The 23,199-nt window shown below is 45.1% G+C and overlaps 1 protein-coding gene across 4 annotated transcripts; it reads left to right on the forward strand.

Moving 5' to 3' along the window:
* Positions 1 to 232: 232 nt before the first annotated feature.
* On the forward strand, positions 233 to 22,904 carry atf2 (activating transcription factor 2). 4 transcript variants are annotated; one of them, XM_042084698.1, is made up of 12 exons: positions 233 to 266; positions 1,092 to 1,159; positions 1,254 to 1,350; positions 1,522 to 1,637; positions 1,734 to 1,856; positions 2,558 to 2,736; positions 3,134 to 3,248; positions 5,679 to 5,768; positions 8,840 to 9,034; positions 9,805 to 10,011; positions 15,203 to 15,308; positions 20,524 to 22,904. In XM_042084698.1, exons 2-12 carry the CDS (start codon positions 1,112 to 1,114, stop codon positions 20,754 to 20,756), a joined length of 1,509 nt encoding a protein of 502 aa, XP_041940632.1. In that variant the 5' UTR covers positions 233 to 266; positions 1,092 to 1,111; the 3' UTR covers positions 20,757 to 22,904. The 4 variants fall into 4 exon arrangements, with proteins under 4 accessions (XP_041940632.1, XP_041940634.1, XP_041940631.1 ...); XM_042084697.1 differs by lacking the exon at positions 233 to 266 and adding an exon at positions 280 to 413; XM_042084699.1 differs by lacking the exon at positions 233 to 266 and adding an exon at positions 305 to 323.
* Positions 22,905 to 23,199: the final 295 nt, after the last annotated feature.

Raw genomic sequence — 23,199 nt, forward strand, 5'->3', positions numbered from 1 at the left:
TAAGCAATCTGCAGTGAATCAATTAAACTTATATTGGCATGATGGGCTGCATTGATATTGATCGTTCATTACGCATTCATTTTAGAAGACTGTAAAGCTTGAACCAGAGTAATCAATGATCCTTGGCTGTGGTTGTATTCTTACCTGACGCTCCGGTTGGATGCGAGAGATACGTAATTGTACTGACGTTTACGGAAGGAATAATACTCGAAAGCTCGCGAGAGTGAGGGATCGTGGGATTTGGTTATCAAGGGTTGAGCCCGTGGGTAAGTGTCTGTATTAATTGGCACTATTAGTAAACAAAGACATCACCCACACAGTCGGTACGAGTGGTCTGTAGTTGTAGAGACGGCAAAATTATCATACTTTAAGATATTGACATATGCACATCAACTCAGTATTAGCTGGATTAGGTAATATGGCGACGGCGATATTGCTAGCTTCATAGCTTCCTTTCCACCTCTATTGAAAGAATGGGTGGTGAAGCTAGCTTTGTAGCAATGTAGGGCTCTGGCTATTGACGTGTGTAAACAAGGTGCACTGCATTGTTATCGTCAGCTTCGCTGCTGTCAGAAATAAACGATTTGGAAATATCGTCTAAGCGCTTTTGAAATATTTTTATGTGTCTTTAAACATCCTTGTACAAAACCCTTACATGTGTTAATGTTTGTTCGGCAAGTATTTAGGTTAACCAGGCTACACAATAGTCGCTTGACACTATTCTGTAGTTATCCTTTTTTTTACAGTGATGAATTATTGCTTTGCTATAGTTCGTTGTGCCCCCCTCCATCTGTGCATTTATGATCACTGTTGTTTGCAAAAGATTGAATAATTGTAAACGTATTTGGGAATCAACTTAGTGGAGGAAGCATCTGCATAGGTGATGCTGTGTTACGAACGTTAACGTTACCCATCGAGTAGCCTACTTTAGCCTCATCTCAAAAGTAACCATTGCTTTTTATCTCCAGTCAAAGCACTCCTAGAAGTAATTGACGTTTTGTGCGAGACCCTGTGCGAACGCTGTTGGTTGTGACAGTGCACCCACTACTACTGCCTAAATAAGTTGTTTTGATCAGTGTGCTTGTTTTCAGGATACACGGAATTTCTGAATATGAGTGATGACAAACCTTTCCTATGTACTGCTCCTGGGTGTGGTCAGGTTGGTGTTAATCACACCATATATACATTTCCTTTCAATTTGTGTATTGTACGTCAGCTCTTTAAGATCACTTGTTTTGTGTAATTTTAAACAGCGCTTCACCAATGAGGATCATCTGGCTGTCCACAAACATAAACATGAGATGACCCTGAAGTTTGGTCCAGCAAGGAATGACAGTGTCATAGTTGCTGGTAAGTGTGGTGACTTATGGTTGCCAGATAACTTCATAGACATTACCTAGAGAGGTGGACAGCAGACCTTGTGTAATGTATTGTAGTTTCACATAAAGATCCTTCATAACTGCAACTGTTAAAAGCAAGCTTGTTTGCATTAGTGATCTCTAATCAACTAATATCAAACAGACCAAACTCCAACCCCAACTCGCTTTCTGAAGAACTGTGAAGAAGTGGGTCTGTTCAATGAGCTTGCAAGCCCTTTCGAGCACGACTTCAAAAAAGCAGAGGATGATATCAAAAAGGTAAGCAATGCACACCCTTAAATGGGGGAACGGTCAATATGCTATATATTTCCTATACATTTGTTAAAATGTTTCTATGTTCCTGTATATTATCAGTTACCTTTGGATTTATCGCCTCTTGCTACACCCATCCGCAACAAAACTGAGGAACAGTCATCCCTAGAGGCACATCGAGACAGTCCATTGCCACATCCTGAATCAACGACAAATGATGACAAGGTACAGCATCCTGTGTTGTATTTTCCCCTGGAGTACTTTGTGAATTATCTGATCACTCAACATTGAATTGTCCCCTGAACTTTCCGTTCAAATGCAAACAGGTGTGTGTATGTGTGTGTGTGGGTGTGTGTGTGTGAGAGAGAGTCGTGTGTTTCTGCTTTCTTAGTAGAACACCCTTGCCCTCATGGTTCTGGGTAAACAAGCAATATGTTTAAGCAATATGGTGAAATCTGTAAAGGACAGTGCATTTGTGTAATTAATCCTGGCAACCTCTGCTGTACTTAATGGTGTATTTCATACTTGTAAAGTAAAGCCCGTGTCCAGCTATTGGCACTCAATTCTGTCATTAAAGACAGTCTCCTCTGGTTAACCTGCTCAGAAACACTTTTACTCACACATACAGTGTTCTGCAGTTCCATTCCTGTTGTCTAAATATAATGGCCAAAATTATCACCTAGTAGCCCCTTAATGGACAGGCATATGGCATTTTGTTTCTCTTATTAGAATGCAGAATAGAGACACACTGCCTTTACCCTTGTTGAGGAGAACAGATTCATCAGTTGTGAAGTTTATTCTAAGTTTTCATTTTTTAACATATTTTGAAAAGGAGATCATTTGACAACACAAGTAGGCCTAGATTTCAAACTGCACATTTCTGACTGAATTTGTGACATAGCTAAGGTCTCGTGTGGTGTTTTCAGGAGGTTTCTTTGCAGCCCACCTCACTGCCAGCATCCACTATAGTCCGTCCTGCATCCCTTCAAGTCCCAAATGTACTTCTTGCGACCTCAGATGCTAGTGTTGTAATACAGCAAGCCCTCCCATCGCCAACGTCTAGCTCTGTTATTACTCAAGTCCCATCCTCTAATAGGCCAATAGTGTAAGTAACTCCAAAATGTTACTGTTTTTTTTTTTGTTCCCACATTTGGTTGATCAGTTGCATTTTTTTTTTTCAACCTATGGTGCTTTTCATAAGTTTTTTGTAAGTTGCCTTGTGTATTAGTTTGTCATTACAGTGTTCTTGAAAAGTGGTCAGTTTGCACCTCTTTTTTTGCCTCCATGTTTTTTATTTTTTTATTTCCCCCATTGTTTGCTTGACTTGATCTGACTAGTATTTACTTTCTAGGTGACTTTTTTACTTTCTCATGTGCCGTTTCAGTGCTGTTTGGCATGCCCACTACTTCAGCCACTTAAATATTCCATTAATTTGCTGTGTTTACTGATGGTGGTGATGTGCATCCTGCTGACGTAACCATGTTCTCCCCTTCTCCCTCCAGTCCCGTGTCTGGCACTTTCCCTGTACTCTTACAGCTCCCCAATGGGCAGACAATGCCAGTCGCCATCCCAGCATCCATTGCAAACCCAAGTGTACATATTCCAACTGCCATCCCTGTAAGTGTACGCCGCTCGCTCTTTTCTGTTGAGACTTCAATTCAGCACCCACCTCCCTTTGTATCAGTTGTTTTCCATCATTTTGTTCCCCCCGATGCACTTTTGTGTACTTTCTGCTTACATCATGTGATTTTTGAGATTAGGATCATTTTCCCATGGCTCCCAGACTTCCCCAGGCAGTGGTCAGAAATTCAACAAAATGTTCTGTTAGTATACTCTTAGCTTTGATCCTGTCAGTCTCATCTAAACCACCCTTTGACTGATTGGCCTAAGTGATGAGTGGCCTTGTCATTTCTTTAGGAATGTTTATGTGTCAAAAAGGAAGTTTATGGCAGCAATTGAAGCAAAGTCGCACCTCTCCCCTATTTTTGAAGTAGTGTTTATCCTTCATAAAAAGTGCAAACATAAAAAATGTCAGTGCATGAAGAACATGTTGTCATGCTGGTAGACAGTAATCAACAATGAAGCGTATCAGTTTCCAACATTTCAACATTTGCCTGCATCTGTAGCCCCAAAATCAGTAAATCCTCCAGTAAAGCCAAAATAAACCTGCTTGACCTGGGTGAGCCCCAAAAGGACATGGTGTGAATTTATTCTTATTGAGGTATGAATTTATTGTTTGAGCGCCTGTTGAGTTCGCTGGCAATAGTTTTGCATTCTCTCACAATAAGTTTTGCATTTCCTTTTCCAAGTCAAAAGTATTGTGAGGGAATGCAAAATGAGCTCTAAAAATAAATGTTCACCATGGCCCTTCGGGGGATCTGTAACGATTATGTAGGGCTCAATGAAGTCCTTTTTTTAAAACAAATTCTGTTTTATTTTTACAAGATTGCTTTTTTATCATTTTAGATGCATTATCACTGAATCATATGTCCATTAAAAATGTACTTACGACGTAGGCTACTGTGTAGCACAATTTATTTTAAAATCATTTCTTTTAAAAATCATTTGTTTTAAAATCCTAAAATATGATGTAAAAAAAGAAAAAAAGAGATTGGATGTACATATTACGAAACAAATGTTTTGCACATTATCATTTGGCGTTTACCAAAAGATAGTTGATTTATTTGAGGCACCACTGTCTCCTGCATGTAATTCTTTTGTCTGGAATCCACATGCAGTGTCATCTCAATCTTCTTGCTTTGCATCAAATAATGCTGGAAAGTCTTGAGAGATCTTAAACTAAAAGAGTTATGAAGGACATTTCGCTGGTCTCTTTGGAAAAGGATCAACAGAACGCTGAAAGTCACTTACTTAATAAGGGGGAAGCTTTAGAGTTATGGACGGCCCGAGTGTGATCATCCTCATCCTGAATGTGATCACGTTTCTGTGATTTGTCTCTGCCACATTTCAGCATTTACGCTTCCCTGGGACAGACTCGCTATTTACTGCGTTGGCAGCGGCGACTTGGCTCGCGTGGCTAGCGGGAGAAAATGTGCAAACTAATGGGCCTTAGAAAAGAGCAGCAGTATGTCACGGCGGCAGAGGCTCGCGAGCCGTCCAAATGATCGCAGGCCTCTCCTGCTGCATGTCCTTGTATGTTATGGGTTTTAGGTGGGCTTTGCGGACTGCATATTCCAATAAATCAGAGCGGTGTTTGTGCTCAGGGTAGTGTGTTTGTCTCGGTGAGGCGCGGTGATCTGATGTAGCCTTGGCAGGGGGATGTAGGGCTGACAGGTTTGCCGGGGCGGTGGTGGCAGTATGTTAGGGCCTCACTGTTCCGGGATTGTCTGGACGGACCACTGATGATGATTTGCCAGAGGCCTGAGCAGGGGTGTAGTCTTCCATCGTGCCATTAAGAGTCTGATGGGGGTTGTGTGCCATTTCTCTCCATCAGTCCCTTCCTCTCTCCTTCTTGTCTCTTTTTTTCCCCCCCGGTCTCTGTTTTCCATCTTTTTTTCTCTCCCTCTCTCCTCTCCTCTCCCTCCCTCTCTCATTGTTGCCATATTAGCGGCGGCAGTGTTCTGGCCTAGCTGGTAGTGGCCCTCTCCCTCTGCAGCCGCTCTCTGGCCATATGCTCGGCGCCCAGGCAGACAGGACTGTTCATTAGCGTGTGTGGTGCAACTCCATGTGGTGCTCCCTCCACCCAATAACAGTCCAGCCAGCCTAATGAGCCTGAGATATGATGCAGTCTTAGGCATGCTGTGTGTATGTGTGTGCGTGTGTTTGTGTGTGTGTGTGTGTGTGTGTGTTTGTGTGTGTGTGTTTGTGTGTGTTTGTGTGTGTGTGTGTGTGTGTGTGTGTGTGTATGCGTGCGTGCGTGCGTGCGTGCATGTGTTTGTGTGTGTTTGTGTGCCAGCGTGCGTGCGTGCGTGCGTGCGTGTGTAGGGGCATGGTGGGGATCAGGAGTGGCCATCTCTGGTGGAGAGGCAGATTCATTTTGCTTGTGCTTTTCTCTCTCCCTCCCCATGGCCACCTCCGTGCTGTCAGCTTGTCAGACCCGTCACCGTAGTGCCTAACGTCCCCGGGATCCCAGGACCCTCCTCTCCTCCGCAACCCGTCCAATCAGAAGCTAAGATGGTAATTCTGCTCTTCTTTATTATTCCTTCCTGCACCCACAGCTCACCCCCTTTCTTTCTTTCTTTCTTTCTTTCTTTCTTTCTCTCTTTCTTTCTTTCTTTCTTTTCATTACTTCTGCACATGTTATTTTAACGGTCCTTCATAGGCCATGCACTGGTATTGTTTGTAATGACTGGTCTGTAGTGTGCAAAACAAATGGTCTCAAGTACAGTTCAGTGTTTCCACCAAGCCACTAGAGGGAGCTTTTAAAAAAATGTTTATAGTTAAAGTGAGAGACAAAAGAATAATTTATAAACATATCAATATTTGACCTAGATGTCTGTGTTTTGTTAAGAACACTATGTATATATAATTGTATCATGTGTCAGTTAGCTACACAATGTCAATCAGTCTTGAAGAAATGTCCTTGACTGAGCTATACAGCAAAAAACAAAAAACATTTCATTAATATACCACTCTATATAGACCAAAGTGCGTAACAGTGAATACACCACAGAGGAGAGTTCATCAGAGTTGCCTAAATAGTAGGGTGCACCATCATGCAAGTTTATTCTAACATTAGAGTTCTGTGGTTTCCATGTTAAAGATCACCACTGTCTGGTGCATTCTTGCTTTGGCTGTGGATGTGCCGTCGCACGCAGATAGCCGTTAGTACACTAAGGGCTGATGGTCTACGGATGACTAGTGTGTGAGGGCTTGTGGCATGGTGATGGAGCACGTAACACACAAGCCGTAAGCGCCCCAGCACGCTGCTCTGGTGGAGATTAGCAGGTAAAGCACCAGCAGGAGTGGAGATTCCAGGGGGGGGTTGCGGTGGAAGTGTGTTGTAGGTAGGGGGTTGTTTGGTTGTGTGGGGGTGATGGGCGGCTGAGTGGTTGGGGGAAGGGGATGGGCAGATCCAGAAATGACAAACACGTAGACAGCAACATGCTCAGCAGGTCATCACAAGGGCCAAGATGGGGGGGGGGGGTGTCTTCCACCAGACCCGGCCGAGGGCAGTTTGGCACACGCTCAGAATGGCACATTAAGTCAGCCTCGCCCTGCGTGGAACCTTTTGTTCAGCAGAATCCTGTCTGACCTGCACTCCTCCGCACCTCCACTCCTACACACACACACACACACACACACACACACACATATCACAAGTGTACGCACCGCACACTGCTCATCAGCAAACGCCTAATGAGCCCGCGTCAAGAAAACGCTATCCCCCTCCTCCCTCCGCCACCCACCCGCCAAGCCCCCCCCCCACACACACACACACACACACACATGCCCACCCTCTCTCTCCCCAGACACGGAGACGGCGCTTTACAAGGACTGATGATGCTGCAAAGACCACAATAATGATAATTAACTTGCTGAATTTAGAAGATTATGCTGTTAATTAGTTGCAAAATAAAGATAAGTAATATAGTAGCAGATGGTTGAATAACACCCCTGAGATGGAGGGTTATTACGCTGATGAGGTTTCCATGGCAGATATGAAATATGAATCCGAGTGCTTTCTCCCTGTTTCCCTTGCATGGGCCCATTCCAGGAGAATAATATCTGCTCTCCGCCAGAAGAGGCTCTGGAAGGGTATTACACGATAAACTAATTTGCTAGACAGATTGGCCTGGCAGAGGTAGCTGTTGTAAACACGAAAGTACCCCACCCCCTACCCCTACCCCCTACCCCCATCCCACGGTTTCCTCCCCCCACGTCCATGTAAATGAACTCTCTCTCTCTCTCTCTCTCTCCCCCTTCATTTTGTTCAGGGTCTGGGGCGCGTTCACCTCTTCACGTGTCCATTCATTACTCTTCCCTCTCTCCGCATGTTTTGGCATGAAACGGCACACCGCCATCCCAAAGCATCATCCCTTACACATGGCTGTGTGCTGTGTGCATCTTATGTGTGTGTATGCGTGTCTGTGATTGTTTGTGTTATTGTAAGAATGGTTCTGCAATGCTGTGTGTGTGTGTGTGTGCGTGTCTGTGTCTGTGTCTGTGTCTGTGTCTGTGTCTGTGTCTGTGTCTGTGTGTGTGACTGTGTCTGGGTCTGGGTCTATGTGTGTGTGTGCGTGTGTGTGTGTGTTGGCAGTGTCAGTGTTGACATTGTTGTTAGACAGACAGTGATGGCTGGGCTGAGAGACGCGCGGGGGGGGGGGGCGGTTGTGCTGGCTCTGCGGGTCCAGTGTGCGTGTGGTTCACTGGGGGCCCCTGAGGCCTGCGATTCTCCCTGACAAGTGGAAATCATGGGCTCCTCGGGGAGACGGGAGATTAGCCACGACAGCTATTAGTCTGAGTGGGACGCGTCACTAAGAAGCATCTGCTCTCCATTGTCTTTATCCACCTCAAGAAAGGCACCGATCTTGTGTTTACCTTTTTCTTGCCTTTCCCAGAAAGCCACTTGCACTGGTTTCATTCATCCTCTTATGCATGCAGCAGTTTTCCCACCAGTGGAGGACACTCACAGCTCCACCTCTCTACTCCGTTAAGCGGTTGCAGTAGTGATCTCTCTGCTCCTTTAAGCAGTTGCAGTAGTGATCTCTCTGCTCCTTTAAGTGGTTGCAGTAGTGATCTCTCTGCTCCTTTAAGCGGTTGCAGTAGTGATCTCTCTGCTCATTTACACGGTTGCAGTAGTGATCTCTGCTCCTTTACACGGTTTCAGTAGTGATCTCTCTGCTCCTTTACACGGTTGGAGTAGTGATCTCTCTGCTCCTTTAAGTGGTTGCAGTAGTGATCTCTCTGCTCCTTTACACGGTTGCAGTAGTGATCTCTCTGCTCCTTTACACGGTTGCAGTAGTGATCTCTCTGCTCCTTTTAAGTGGTTGCAGTAGTGATCTCTCTGCTCCTTTACACGGTTGGAGTAGTGATCTCTCTGCTCCGTTACACGGTTGGAGTAGCGAGCTGTTGCTGCTGCTGGCTCCTGTGGAATCACCGTGGACCTTTCTGACCTTGTGAATTGCTGGTCTACTCCTCTTGCGTGGTCTCTGCTCTTCTTTCTTGTAACCTTTGTTCTATTTTTCTTCTCCTGTTCTCCCCAATCCTCTTTCTCTCTCTCTCTCTCACTCCTCTCCCCGCCATAGAAGCTGAAAGCGGCCCTCAGCCAGCAGCTCCCTCAGGTAACCAATGGCGAGGCGGCTAGTGGCGGTGGTGATGTCCCAAGCAGCGTGGTGGCGAGTCACTCACCTCCTCCAGCTCCTCCACCCCCAGCACCACCAGAGGAGCCCTGTCCACCTCAGACCCTTCAGCAGCCCGCCACCTCCACCACAGAGACTCCCGTATGGAAAACACACACACACACACACACACACACACACACACACACACACACACACATACACACACACGCTAACGCTATTAGTAAGTTCAGTAAGATTCAGATATATATACAGTAATTTTCCATAGACTCAATATACTTTATTAACTACGAATCAGACCTCCTCATAGCAGGTGTAGACAGACACTGTAGAAACTCCGCCACCTCCACTACAGAAGCTTCCGTAAGGAACACCCCACTCAAACACACACACACACACACACACACACACACACACACACACACACACACACGCACACACACACACGCGCGCGCGCGCACACACTCACACTCACACTCACGTATGTATGTAGAAGGTCAGCCGGTGGTTCAGTTATCAGAAATTCCGTTATGTGTTACGATAGACTCACACTACCATCATCCTGTTTTAAGGGAGATAAGCTATTGAGGTGCTTTCAGGTAGCTTTCAGGTAGTTCTATCAAATGTACTTTATTCATAACAAATTAGACCACCTCCTATAAGGTGGCGGTGGCGCATCCTGTGGAGATGTGTCTGCCTTGATTATCCATATGTTTTTCTCTTCTGTGTGACCTCCACATGCCTCTAGTAAAACGGCTAACTTCATTTCAGTTGGGTTACACAATGTACTGCACCTGTCACACACTCAGTGGCATTCTGGCACTGGCTCCATGGTGGTCAGTTGGGAATGCTACTGATAGGTTTGCTATCCACTGCTATCCTGAGCGTTGCTGGTGTTGTTGTTCTGGCAGGCCTCTCCGGCGCCTCCCGCCCAGCACACACCCAGCACAGGCGGCCGCCGGCGCCGCGCCACCACCGAGGACCCCGACGAGAAGCGCCGCAAGTTCCTGGAGCGCAACCGCGCCGCCGCCTCGCGCTGCCGGCAGAAGAGGAAAGTGTGGGTGCAGTCGCTGGAGAAGAAGGCCGAGGACCTGAGCTCCATGAACGGCCAGCTGCAGGTGGGCTTCTCAACTCTCTCACAACACCACGATTGAGAAATGCTCTGAAGCGTTTGCACATTCAAGCCTCGCTCGCTTTTTAATTGTCGTCTGTGACCTTCTCTGTTAAGCCTGATAGATTCTCGGTGTTATCTTTGTCTCCGACTATGCTGTATTGGGTCCTTGAATTTGAGAGAGTTAGACCTGGAAAGTCTTTGAAAAGTCCTTGAATTTCAAGTAGGAGTAGGTCCAGGAACCCTGCTAGTAGAGGATATTTATCAAGACCGTTATATCTGTGATGTTACTGTCCAGTTTAGCTTCTGAATTCCAGTTGTCCGATAGTCATTCAGACACAATTGCTTAGCCAAATTTCTAGTTCCTGTGTGTGTGTGTGTGTGTATGTGTATCTGTGTGTTTGTGTTTCATTGAGGAAACAGCGGGCGTCATTGGTTAACGCTGTGATGAAGTCGTTAATAGCGATTAAGAAGTGTGTCAGCGTGACAGCAGAGCCCCATGCGTTGAGGCTCCCGCTGCATCGACACGTCCCTGTCAATAAAGACATACACTCCAGATGTCAGTGCCGCGTGAGCGTGTCCAACCCCCCCCCCCCCCCCCACACCCCCACTCCGATCCATTAGCCGTCGTCTTCCTCTCCGCAATGGCCTCCCGAAAAAAAAAAAAAAAAACTCTCCCGAGGAGGAGTCGTTGTCTCCAGCCCTTCATTTCCGCAGGAAGCAATTAGGACGCAACGCTGACAAGTTCGAAACAGTTCACGTAACCGTTGTCTCGACGCTGATGTGCTCGCAAGGCCCAAGGTGCACTGCGTCGACGTTCCAGACAATTTAATGAGATGTGCTGTTTGTTTGCGCGCTTGTCTTATCTGCTCTAGTATTGGGGGGGGTAGAAAACAGAGGCAGTGTGTATGAGAGAGAGGAGGGGAGGGGAGGGGGGGTCGATTGGGTGTTCAACGGGAGTGAGGGCTGGGGGGTTGGGGGGGTGGAGGGGACGTGTGGGTGGAGGAGGGAGAGCTATTAATATGTGATGGAAAAACAGGCGGCGGCTGTTGATGGGCTAGATGTAAGGCACTAAGGGTTAAATGAATGCAGGCAGATGAAGGTGGAAAGAGGGAGAGAGATGGAGACGAGCTGGGAGACGGGGAGGGGGGGGGGGGGCAGGCAGCCCGAGGGTGTGGAGAGTGGAGCTGTTAACTGTGAAGAACGGAACAACTCAGAGCGAAAATTGAATGTCAGAGAATGAAAGTGTTCTTTATATGAAGGCATTAATCAGTGGCGCTGCTCTTTTTTTCCCCTCCTCCTATTTTTTTTTTTTTTTTTTGGTAATAACTCCCATGCTGACACATTGGCCTAGCTGATCAGTGGAGTGGGCCTTAATGATGCGCGATTACTTTAACATCATCCTTAACTGGCTTTTTAATGAGGAGTCAGGGCCAGCAGGCGTGGGGGCTCTCTCTCTCTCTCTCTCTCTCTCTCTCTCTCTCTCTCTCTCTCTCTCTCTCTCGTCTTAAAGGCCTCACTCACGCGCCTTCCTCCAACCAACCCCTGCAAAACTCAACAAACTCGCTGACAAACTTTGAGCCCCGAGTGGTGTGTCGTAAGGGCGTCGGCGGGAAGGATGCTCTCTCGCTCGGCACCCTCCCTGCTCCTCGTCTCCAGATGTGCGAATGGCACAGAGGCCTGGAGAGCGTTTGCTGCCGGGGGTAGTGAGGAGGTAGAGCTAGTCTGCCTCTGCCCGCTACTAGATTACTCCATCATGCTGAAAAAACACTATTCCCCTTGTCAGGTAGCCCCTCCGACGCAGTACTGGAGCTATAATTAGCTGCCTGGGTTGCGGTCCCACTGTATGGCGAGAGAGCCTCCGCCCCCCCCAGGCGGCCCACATCGCCTGTATGATTGTATTGTGTCGGCGTGTCATGTAAACCCGGCGGGTTGTTTCTTTTTACGCGTCGCACCTGTACAACTAGAGAGCAATGTGCTGGGGCAGGAGAGAGGGGGAGAGGGGAAAAGATAGAGAGAGAGAGAGAGAGAGAGAGAGAGAGAGAGAGAGAGAGAGAGAGAGGAGGGGGGAGGGGGAGCGGTGAAATGAAAAACGGCTACACAAAAGTGGCGCTGCGAGCTGTAATAGGACGTGGCAGCGAGTGCAGCGTGGAGATATGTGGGGCTCCGCCAGCTGTGTTTAAATCTGCTTCACAACAGCCTCGGCTCGCCAACACCAGCTAGGCTAAACAGATGGAATCAAATAAATTGGCCGCTTTTAGACTAATAGATTAAGCTGCTGTAGTCTTCCCAACAAAAAAAAGCAAGGGAGGAAGAGATGGAAAGAAAGAAAGAAAGAGAGAGTGAGAGAGAGGAGGGAGTAGAGAAGAGCAGAAAAGAGTTTAAATCTGCCATAGGGGGGTGCTGCGCTGCGCTGCACTGGGCTGGGCTGGGCTGGGCTGGGCTGGGCTGTGGACGCTCTAAATCCAGTTAAAGTCACCTTCAGCGTGATGTGCCCTCTCTTTAGCGCATGCAGAAGGGCCTGGCTCCCACGGGGGCCCTAACGACAAGGGAGTGTAAATCTCAGCAGAATCCACAAAGTTGTGCTGACAGTAGGAAGAGCTCACCTCTGACAAATGTGTTGGTCGGCGGCCATTAAAGGACCATAATTATGGCGCGCGAACAACGTAATTGAAAAAGTGCCGCCGTACTTTATCTGCGCGTCATCTGGTTCGGCTGTTAGCCGCTACACCGCAGTAGCGCCGCGCCCCTTGTGTTTTTCTTTTTTCTTTTGTTTTGCTTTTCTTGGCCGCAAACAGGTGAGCACAATACAGGGACGAGCGTCTAACACCAGAGAAGCATTTTAAGCCATTTCAAAGAGCTGGATTAGAGCTGCAATGAGATAACGTGGCCTCCTGCTTCCTGCTCAGATTACAAGGCATCCACAATTTAAGTATAAGTATATATACTCTTTTGATCCCGTGAGGGAAATTTGGTAACCTACATTTGCCTACATTTACTGAGCTTTACATTAAGAAATCACTTTTCTTTTTGATCTATTTGTCCTGTACATGATGACGCTGTAAGTCAGGGTTCCCCAAAAGGCGGACCACGGGCCACATCCGTCCCGCAAGAACCAAATGATTGGCCTGCGTTGACATGTGTGTGTTTGCCACTCACGGACAAGAATGACAGCGTATTGATATAGAGAATCCTCACGTGAATGACAGAAATCAAATAGAAGCGGGTTATCTGACAAAAGGTCTGCTCTAAACGTTGCGCTGCATCGCTCTGCACACCACAGCACACCACCGGCTTCACGTCGCTTAGGCCTACTGACAAGATATTCCACCTGAAAACAATGTAGCCTAGCCTAATTAAACTGGTTATATTGTTAATGCTTGCTCGCATCGTATGTAGGACTTGGTGAGAGCCATGAAAAAAATCACCATCAGATTTTGTTAAATGATAACCCGGGTATTTAATTTGGCTTTAGCAATGTGGCAAATACCTTTACGCAAATGCAGCACACTGCAAATGTAACTTTAGTGTACCATGCAAGAATCATAGAAAGCTAAAGGATTTGGGTATAGCAACAATGAAATCTACTGTAACCTAGCAAACTATTCAACAGTATCCATTCTAAAATCTTTATCAATGAACACACTATGACACAAGTCTTTTTTTTTGGTTGTTTTTTGGGTTGTTTTTGCATCCACTATCTTACATTGACATTGGCAAAATATTTTCAGATTTTTAAAATGATAAGTTCCATGTTGGTCATTGCTGTACTTTTGCTGATGTTTTGGTATTTGCCCTATACTAGAATCCTTGTAGTATCAGTATCAAGATAATTTGGGCAGGTATCATATTGTTACAATGTTGTTCATTTGCTTTCAGAGGTGCAGTAAATGAAATTGTTTTTGGTCAGAGTCAGATATACAAATGTGTGTGAGTGTTAGGATGATTATTTTAATTGTTTAATGTTTGCTGGTGTATGCGTATTTAATCCTGGATGCTTTGGCCCTTGGTTTGGCATGCATGACATAATCTGGCCCTTGGGCCAAACTGTTTCGGGAGCCCTGCTGTAAGTGAATTCCTCAGTTTGCAAAAAAACTTTAGAGCCCAATTTTGATAATGGTAATGATAATGGCTGTGAGAAATGGCCTATTTCACCATGAACTCGGGAGATAGATTAATCTTTCCGCCAAGGTTTGGATTTTTGCATTTAGGTGTGGCAGAATATTCTTCTGACAGGGAACATTTGCTTGTGCAATCACAAACCATCACTGCCCAAGTTTGATTTATCTGTCTACATTGTATTATCTATCCTGTTTGGTTTTTTGGAAGAGTGTCACATTATGCCTGCATATTTCTTTATTAGTATATCGTCAAAGTTAAAACACATCTGGGCTGGCTTTTGAAAATAAATAAAGTGTTTGTTTTAAAAGGTTAACCCCCTTGACAGCCTTGTGCGCCTGGGAGAAGCCAGTCTAATTTAGACGATTTAGATTAAATGCTCAATCAGATCAGATTTGGAACGAATTAGCATTTAAAACCATTGCTACCTGAGACAAACCTAATTTGCTGTTACAGCAAAAGCTTAAGATCATTCTTTCACGCCAACACACTGTATAGACTATGCTGTTTTATAAAAGAATAAGTAGCCTATTAATATAACCTGGGTTTCCATCTGAAATCTTTTTTTCTCGTAGAAAATATGTAGCTGACATTTTCTGCTCCCTCTTGCCTCACCTCAACATGTCCCAGAATGTGTGCTGAAACATTAACATTTCAGCAAATGTGGAGGTCTATGTTTCTCATTTCAGTACTTGGCTGAAAAGTTGCACTAGTATTCCATTAACTGATCTAAGATTGCTAAATTGAATAGGTGTCACCTGTTAGGGATGTTTGAACATTTTACATACTGTAGGCCTGAATACATTCTCCAGAGTGGACGTGAGCTATATTGATCTCAGCGTTGTTCCTTCTGATGCATGTCCTATTTTGTGCAGTGGTGCACATGCACTGCAAACTTCTGTCAGTTGTTTTCACCCTTAAACTAAGAGCCACATGTTGCCATTGTGTCTACTAAAAACATTGAGATCTCATGATCTCATGTGTGCAAACCTTGTGTGTGTGTGTGTGTGTGTGTGTGTGTGTGTGTGTGTGTGTGTGTGTGTGTGTGTGTGTGTGTTTGTCTCCGTGTTTTTCTCCAGAATGAAGTCACCCTGCTGAGAAATGAAGTGGCTCACTTGAAGCAGCTCCTCCTGGCTCATAAAGATTGCCCTGTAACCGTCATGCAGAAGAAGTCTGGCTATCACTGTGAGTAATGTTCCATTATCCACAGCCCTGGGCTCTCACTGAAATCTATGCAAAATTGAGGCCGGCCAACCGCTAGAGGGACAAACTGCTCTCTATCTGCACTCTCTCTCTGCCCCTCTCTCTCTCTCTCTCTCTCTCTCTCTCTCTCTCTCTCTCTCTCTCTCTCTCTCTCTCTCCTTCCTCCAGCTCATTTGCTGCTATCTCTCCTCTTGTTCTTCCTCCCCCACACTCATCCTTTCCCCTTCTCTCTCTCTCTCTCTCTGTCTCTCTCTCTCTCGCTCTGTCTCTTTCTCTCTGCGGCTGATCCGCAGACTAACTGACTGAGCAGTGAGATGTCCTGTGCTGCTTTGAGAAGAGCGATAAAAGTTTAAGGGATGTATGTTCTCCAGCCCCCGGGGCTTAATTAAAGGTCTGATAGAGGTTGATAGGGGAGACAAGACTGCCATTAATGCACGGCTGTCAGCTCCAGTCTGTGCTGCAGATATGCCCCCCAACCCCCCCCCCCCCCCCATTGAAATTTGAGATGTAGCCCATCAACGGCCTCTGGACAGACTAAAAAAATGAACAAATTTTGCAGGGATGAACTTGGACATGTTGATGAAAACCCCTCTGATGATAACGGCCTCATGTCTTGTGTCTGCCTCAGGGTCTCCCTGTTTTCAGAGGATGATGTTTTTAATGCTCTATTTGGAACTCTCCCGGTGCTGAAGATGCTGTGTGAAGAGACCATAATTGAAAGCCATCTTCGGGTGTTATCCTTTTAATGATCTGTTTTTGAGATGAGCAAATCTGTGGACGCCCGTCTTCCATATGCACCCGCTTCGTATCAATTAGCTGTTGTCAGGAGAACGGGGGAGGTGGCTGTCTGCCGTCGGGCATGCAGTCGTGGTGGCAGCTCCTCAGGTGCTTGTTGTAAAACGTAATGGCTGGCACTTTGAGGCAAAAGCGTGCGTAAGCACTTTCGGGCTTCAGAACGCACCCATAATTTTTAATTCTCTTCCAACCAATTTCCCCAAAGCCACACTGTGCTGGGGGGTTCGGATGACGATGCTCCAACAGCGCTCCTGCTGTCCCAAGTCTGCCACCCAGTTGTATTGACAATGATGGCATGCGAAATGAGTCCATTATAGCTCTGCACTTGACAGGATCAACTCTTTCCTCCTACTATCTGTCTGTTTCTGTCTTTCTCTCCCCTCTCTCTCTTTCCCTCTCTTTTTCGCTCTGTCTCGCCTTCCTCCTCTCGTAGAGAGGTAGTGTCGCAGCCGGCACCATTCATTATGTGTCTCTATTGTTAACTGGAGAGGAAAAGCGACACGCTTCATGCATATTAGAGGAGTGATGGCTTCCCGGCTGGATTGAGTTGTCAGGCGACAGACTCATTTTCTGTTGTTCTGGGTATTTTCCCTTGGTTTTGGGTGGGGGTTGTGGGTGGAGGTGAGGGTAGAGTGGTGTTTGGAATGAATGGGGCCATCCTTTCTGCCAGCGTAGTGTGGATGTGCTGGAGACCTCTACGAGAGGTCTGTCTGTCAGAGCCTCCCCCTAATGTGATGAAACAGAGACACCGCTCCAAAAAGATACGCACCATTCAGCCTCCTATCTTCCAAGCCGTAAACAACCAACCTCCAGCGTTTATGACCGTACCCCCACCCCCCCCCCCTCCCCATAAAAATAAAATCAAATAAATAACAAAAAGAAATGGCGGTCATCTACCTGCAAAAGATGTCTCCCGGAGCAGCATACATCCTGTGTAATGCCATAATGTATTTGGGGGAATGGGTCTGAGGAAAGGCTTGGGCCATCCGTCTGTGTTTGAGTGGCGGGCCTGGGCCGGCCGAGCGCCGTGCTCCGCGCCTGCTCCCGCTCAGTAGCGCCGGCCTTCGGGCCCCGGGGGGCCCCGGGATGCTGCCCGCTGTCTGTTAACTCTTTTAATGATTGAGCTGAGCCGCCGCTATGGCAGGTGGGAAGAAATTACCCAGCCTGCCCTGCAAACAAGCCAGGCCACGCTTGCTCTTGGCAGCCCTGGCTCCCCATCTGCTAGCCGGAGACATCCAGATTTTCAGAGGGGGTGGGAAAAAAAAAAGACAGACAGCGAGAGGGAGAGAGAAAGAGAGAGAGGGAGAGAGAGAGAGAGTACCAGAAAGAGGCGCTACGCTGCCTGTCAGAACCGTGTGTCTGATAAGACATGATGCTTAGGCACGCCTCCCTCTCTGTCCTGTCATGTGCTTAATGCCATCAGAGGTAATTATGTCCATTTCAGTGTGTGAAATCAAAACAGGGAAACACTTGACTGATTCAATTGCAGATGACCTTATGTGGGGATGGCTAAGTGGACGGAGATTTACGGCCCAGTGACACAGGCTCGTTCCTCGCCACTCGACAGAGCGCAGGCAGCACACGGCCCTGGAGAGACAGCACGAGCAGAAGGCCCTTTTAAAACAGGGCCACGGCTTGTCTTTATGGCAAATCCCATATTCCACGATCGGCATCTCCCATTCTTAAATACCAAACCGGAGTATTAATTACCTGCTGCCATTTGCACTGACTTCATATCATTAGCAATATTAATTATCAGAGTGGTTCACATTGCTTTTATGAGTCAGAGCATGAGGAGATTTTTTTTCCGTTTAGTTCTTTTTTTTTTCTTCCTCACTCTCTCCCCACCCCTTCATCAGGATCCAATTAATTCAATGCAACTGCCTAACAGCTGGTGGCATTTCGACTCCGAGTCTTGCCTACTCTCCGGTGTGAGCATCATTAAAATCAGGTGCTGTAATCATCTGTCGCTGCAGTAGTTGGCAAGGTAGCAAAAAACAAATGGGAGCGCAGGGGAGGGGAGCGCAGCCCAGCCCAACGCCACAGACTGTAATGTGCCCTTATGATGTTGGTTTAAATTGACATTGTAACTTTAATTAAAGGTTATAAGGCACTCGTTGGGATTTAACTGGATCCGTAGTGCACATCATTCCCCTGCACAGCGGTGCTGGCTTCGACCTGGACTTTTAAAATAAAAATCCACAGGCACAGTTGGAAACTGAAAATGTTGCTGCAAGTTAATGTGTGCACATAGATATATACCGTATTTTCCGGACTATAAGTCGCACTTTTTTTCATAGTCCTGCGACTTATAGTCAGGTGCGACTTGTATATGAAAAAAATTATATAATTTAACATGTTTTTAAATGTTAATTTATATTAACTGACATGAACCCTACACCCTACAGCCTCGAGAGAGCGCTCTCAAATGCACAAGTCCTGTGCACTTTTAGTCAGAGATTAGTGCTTGCGCTATGCCTGAAACACATGTGCACACTTAAATGCTCAAATAATGCCCGGGATTCTATTTATAGCTGGGCCTCAGATTCGGACAAATAAAAGCCAGTATAATTTTGCTTCAATTTAACTCATAAAAGAGCTCTTTTTATAATAATTTATAACAATAATTTATATTGTTGGTTGGTTTAATATTGTTGCCAATGAAAAGTCATCATCCTACAACATGAGTCTCCAACACGTTGCTCTCAAGCTACCAGTCTCACGCAGCCCCTTTCTGAGCTAGAGGCTGATGCAATAACCTACATTTAAACACAATTGTTGCTGCCAGGCATCAGCCTACGAATTTTATAAAAAAAAGTAAATCATGCATAATTTAAAAAATAAGGAATGGCTATATGGAATAAGGTTTCCCTTGCAGCACAGCACACGTTCCATGAATGAATGAAAGCGGATCTCGCAATATCTCGCAATAAGCCGATGGAAATCCCGACACTCTTTCATACATGAAACTTAATGAACCATTGCCATTGATAGCCTACCGGTAGGCTTATGCCGCTCCTATAACGAAAAGTATAGGCCTATGTCTCGCGCAAGAAATAAAGGCCTATAGCTGACTCGAATAGCCTACAAGCCATGGTCCAAATAAAGGTGCTGTGCTTTGCCCCAGCCATAATTTAAGGATTTACGATAGTCTGTCCCCTAAACATTCCTCACCCGTTATCTAGACATGCATGAACATATTTGAAAACAAAACTCACTGCCATGTAATATTTGATCGCTGTTTTGCTACTAATTATCTTTCACGTGAATATGCACAGAAAGTGAAAGTAGGCCTACTATGCTCCGTGTCTGTAGCTGTCTGTTCACGTCCGCAATCGATTATAACGTTCCTCAAATGGAGAACACATCCATGTTCTCTTGTGTTATATTATAGGCATTCTCCACATTTTTAGCTAAATTTTCATGTACCACATCAGCATTTTTGTTCGGTGAATCTTTTGTAAATTGCTTTACAATAGCGTCGGGCCCTTGTTTTTTTGGATTTTGTGAAATAAATTTCGAAATATCACCTGCTTGCTGCAGCTTCGGTCAGTACATCCTTTTAAAACCGCATCTTTTTCTCTCTCAAGCATTTAATCTGCTGCCAGCTTGTGACTCCACATCGCCCAAAATGCATTGCATTGCATTCTCCACATTTTTAGCTAAATTTTCATGCATCAGCATTTTTGTTCAGTGAATCTTTTGTAAATTGCTTTACAATTACCGTCGGGCCTATTAGCCTATCGACTGGCTTGCTTCAGTCATGTCTAAAACTGCATCTTTTTCTCTATCGTGAGCATTTAATCTGCTGCCAGCTTGTGACTCCACATCGCCCAAAATGCTTGATTGCATTGTATTCTCCACATTTTAAATACATGACATTTTCTTTCAGTGAATCTTTTGCTTTGCAATTACCTTCCTGCCCTCCTCTTGGCTGCCTTCACTCCTTCGTCTTCATTAACATTAATCTTTTTGGTCTCAATAATCCAGTTACATAGTCTCTGTTTTTGGTTTTGGATTTTGTGAAATACTTTTCTAAATAAATGTGACTTATAGTCCGGTGCGACTTATATATGTTTTTTTCCTGTTCATGACGCATTTTTTGACTGATGCGACTTATACTCAGGAGCGACTTATAGTCCGGAAAATACGGTAGCTCATACTGTATAAAAATATTTCGTTTTGCATGTACATCATGTAGGTCCAATGTCTTGCAATCTTGCTTTGAAAACCAACTTCTAATTGACATGAGAAATGAACAGTGTTGGCAGCAGAATGTTGATGGACTGTGTTGAGTCGTGGTCAACATGTCCGAGTCCTTCTCACCCTGCCCTCTCTCTCTCTCTCTCTCTCTCTCTCTCTCTCTCTCTGTCCTGTCTGTCTGTCTGTCTGTCTGTCCCAGCTGCGGAGAAGGAGGACAGCTGTGAGGACATGTCCGTGCCCGGCAGCCCCCAGAACGAAGCCATCCAGCACAGTTCCGTCAGCACGTCCAATGGGGTGAGCACCTTGGCCACTGCTGCCGCCCCCGGGCCCCTCCCTGGCCCCACCCCCGCCCCTGCAGACCAGAGCACAGAGGAGCCCCAGCCACAGGTGACCGGCGGCCCCAGCACCCCGACGCAGCCCTCAGGGAGCTGATCACTCGGACATCACCCAGCACCCCGACGCAGCCCTCAGGGAGCTGATCACTCGGACATCACCCAGTGTTTCCCCAGCAGTCCTGCAGAGCTGAGGGGACAGGACACACCCCCTCTTCCTCCTCCTCCTCCTCCTCCTCATCTTCCTCCTCCTCCTCCTCCTCCTCGACTCGTCAGTCTGGAGAATAGTTGTGTTTTCTTTTTCCTTTGTTGTTTATCACCCCCCCCCCTCATCTCTCCTCCTTTTATTATGTATGATTTCGTGACAAAAAAAAAAAACAAGCAAACAAATGCATTTTAAGGAGAGTTGGTAAAGGTGCAGAGAGGGAAGGCACTTTACAGATTGTGTGTAGTTGGAACTGATTGTTGTTTCCGTTGACTCTATTTATTATGCTATTTCTACATGTGCATATCTCTTTAAAGCACAGAACTCCTGAGAAGCTGGACGGGTTCTGGGTTTGTTGTGACGACCGAATCAGTGTGTGTTGATGACGAGACCCTCTTAACCAAAGTGTGTTGTCAAGTCATTTCATTTTCTGTTCTGTTTATTTGTGTGTTTATTTGCTTTCCTCATTAAAATTGTTTATTTTTTTGTTTTCTTTAAAGTCATCTCTCCTGAGTACTATCTGAAGGTTTAAAGACATAAGGAGCAGTCACTTTTTATTTCTTTGCCTTTGTTTCATTTTGCACACAATGAGAGATAAATCTTTTGTTTACCTTCTTAGTGTTTTACTGTTCACACAATAAGTACTGGCAGCTTTTAGACATAGATTTGATTACTTGTCTTGTTCTAAACTTAAGTGGTGGAATTTGAACTTACATTTTAGATATTTTTATTTTTTTGTTGTGAGTGGGTAGTTTGGCTACTCCGAGTGGCATAACTGTGGTTTGAATGTTTGAAAGTGACCTCCACATGTAAACATTTGTCTTAAGGAGGGGCTTTTTGGGTAGAAATTTCCGTGTTCAAGCGCAGTGCTTTGACCAACATTCCATGTGTAGATTGTTGCAGAGGCAGTGATTGTAGGACTATATTACACTCTTCATCTTTCTCGCTTCTCCTTGATGTGCCATTAATGTGCCATTATCTTTTCACCGAGGTTGATTTGTATCTTAAGGGTTAGCAAAACAGCTCTATACTATTGTTTTGTTTTTTTTCTTTTTGAGGATTTTCATGTACATAGTTATTTGGAATAGGTCATAATCATGAATTCCCTCAATAATATTTCCGCTTACTGACAAGTGACTGTCTGATGCTTTGGTGTGTGACTTTGTTGGAACACATTGAAAGAAAACATTGCTCTTTCTTGCTCACTTTTGTTGTTTAAAAAAAGACAAAAAAAGGCATCTTTGGAAACATTGTAAATGGCATCATTAATGATACATTGTATGTGCTCCTTCCAGATGTTATGTACATGGGTTGTATTTGCTTCTTAAGATTAAGCGTTATTCTTTTTATGAAGTGGAACAGCAAATCACTTGAAGACTTGTTCCTGTACGGTTGTCTCACCTCCGGAATCATTGGTTTGTTTGTCCCTTGAAGATGTTCAGAAATATTTGAAAAGTGAACATGACGAGACGCTGCTCTACCAATGTTAGGAGAAAAAAAAAACATTAAAGAAACATGTATGTTAACATCCACTAAGTACTGCAATTAAGCATAGTGACAATTATGAATTAAGTGTAGGTTCCAAGGCATAGCATCATTCTCTTTGAAATCCACTTGCCTTCTCTTTAAAGATGCATTGGCTTACTACTGTGTAGTTCTACAAGACAATAATACATTGTTTCTCCTTTTAGATATTCTCTGTTTGGACTTGTTTTTTTGTTTTTTTTTATTAGTTCAACAAAATAATTTGTACTGTTACTGTTATGTGCTTATCTGCATGACTAAAGGGTTCTCTGAGAGAATCAGACCAATATTTAAAATCATGTCTCAGATATTTGCAGTTGAACTTGGCGCCTCACCTTCCGCTGGAGCCAGGGTGTTCCTGATATATGAAGGGTCCTTGACTTTGTTAAGCCCTGGCTCAACTACATGCAACAGGATGTGATATTGTGTTGGCAGTAAACTTGTAACTTGTGAAAGTTATGTATAAAGTACCATAAATTAATAAAATGTTGTAATAAATCTTTTAATTTCTCTTTAAAAGCAGTCTTAATGTCCTAATATCAGCGGTGTGGTGCCATTTTCTGACACCAGATGTCCTCTACTAGGATTTTTATGTTAAGTCTCTCACTAATAATTCAGGAAGAAAAACGGAAATGCCTTGAACATCACTGGGGCACTCTGCCATCTTGTGGTTACTTGTCTACACTACAAGCACTCAAAGGAAATAGGCATGATGTGGTATATATAGTGTATTAACTAAATATTCCTCAGTAGATTTTTTTTTTTAAAACCATGATGAATGTGTTTAATCAAACAACCATAGTAGCAGTAACAG

The sequence above is a fragment of the Alosa sapidissima genome, chromosome 2 (genome assembly GCF_018492685.1).
Source record: "Alosa sapidissima isolate fAloSap1 chromosome 2, fAloSap1.pri, whole genome shotgun sequence".
In the NCBI taxonomy this organism is placed as follows: domain Eukaryota; kingdom Metazoa; phylum Chordata; class Actinopteri; order Clupeiformes; family Clupeidae; genus Alosa; species Alosa sapidissima.

What these genes read in the sequence shown, in the direction of transcription:
- atf2 (XM_042084697.1), top strand. Translation starts at nt 383, where the DNA reads ATGCACATCAACTCAGTATTAGCTGGATTAG. An exon ending in TCCTCTAATAGGCCAATAGT is followed by an intron (nt 2,737 to 3,133) that starts GTAAGTAACTCC and finishes TTCTCCCTCCAG; the next exon opens with TCCCGTGTCTGGCACTTTCC. An exon ending in TCCAATCAGAAGCTAAGATG is followed by an intron (nt 5,769 to 8,839) that starts GTAATTCTGCTC and finishes TCCCCGCCATAG; the next exon opens with AAGCTGAAAGCGGCCCTCAG.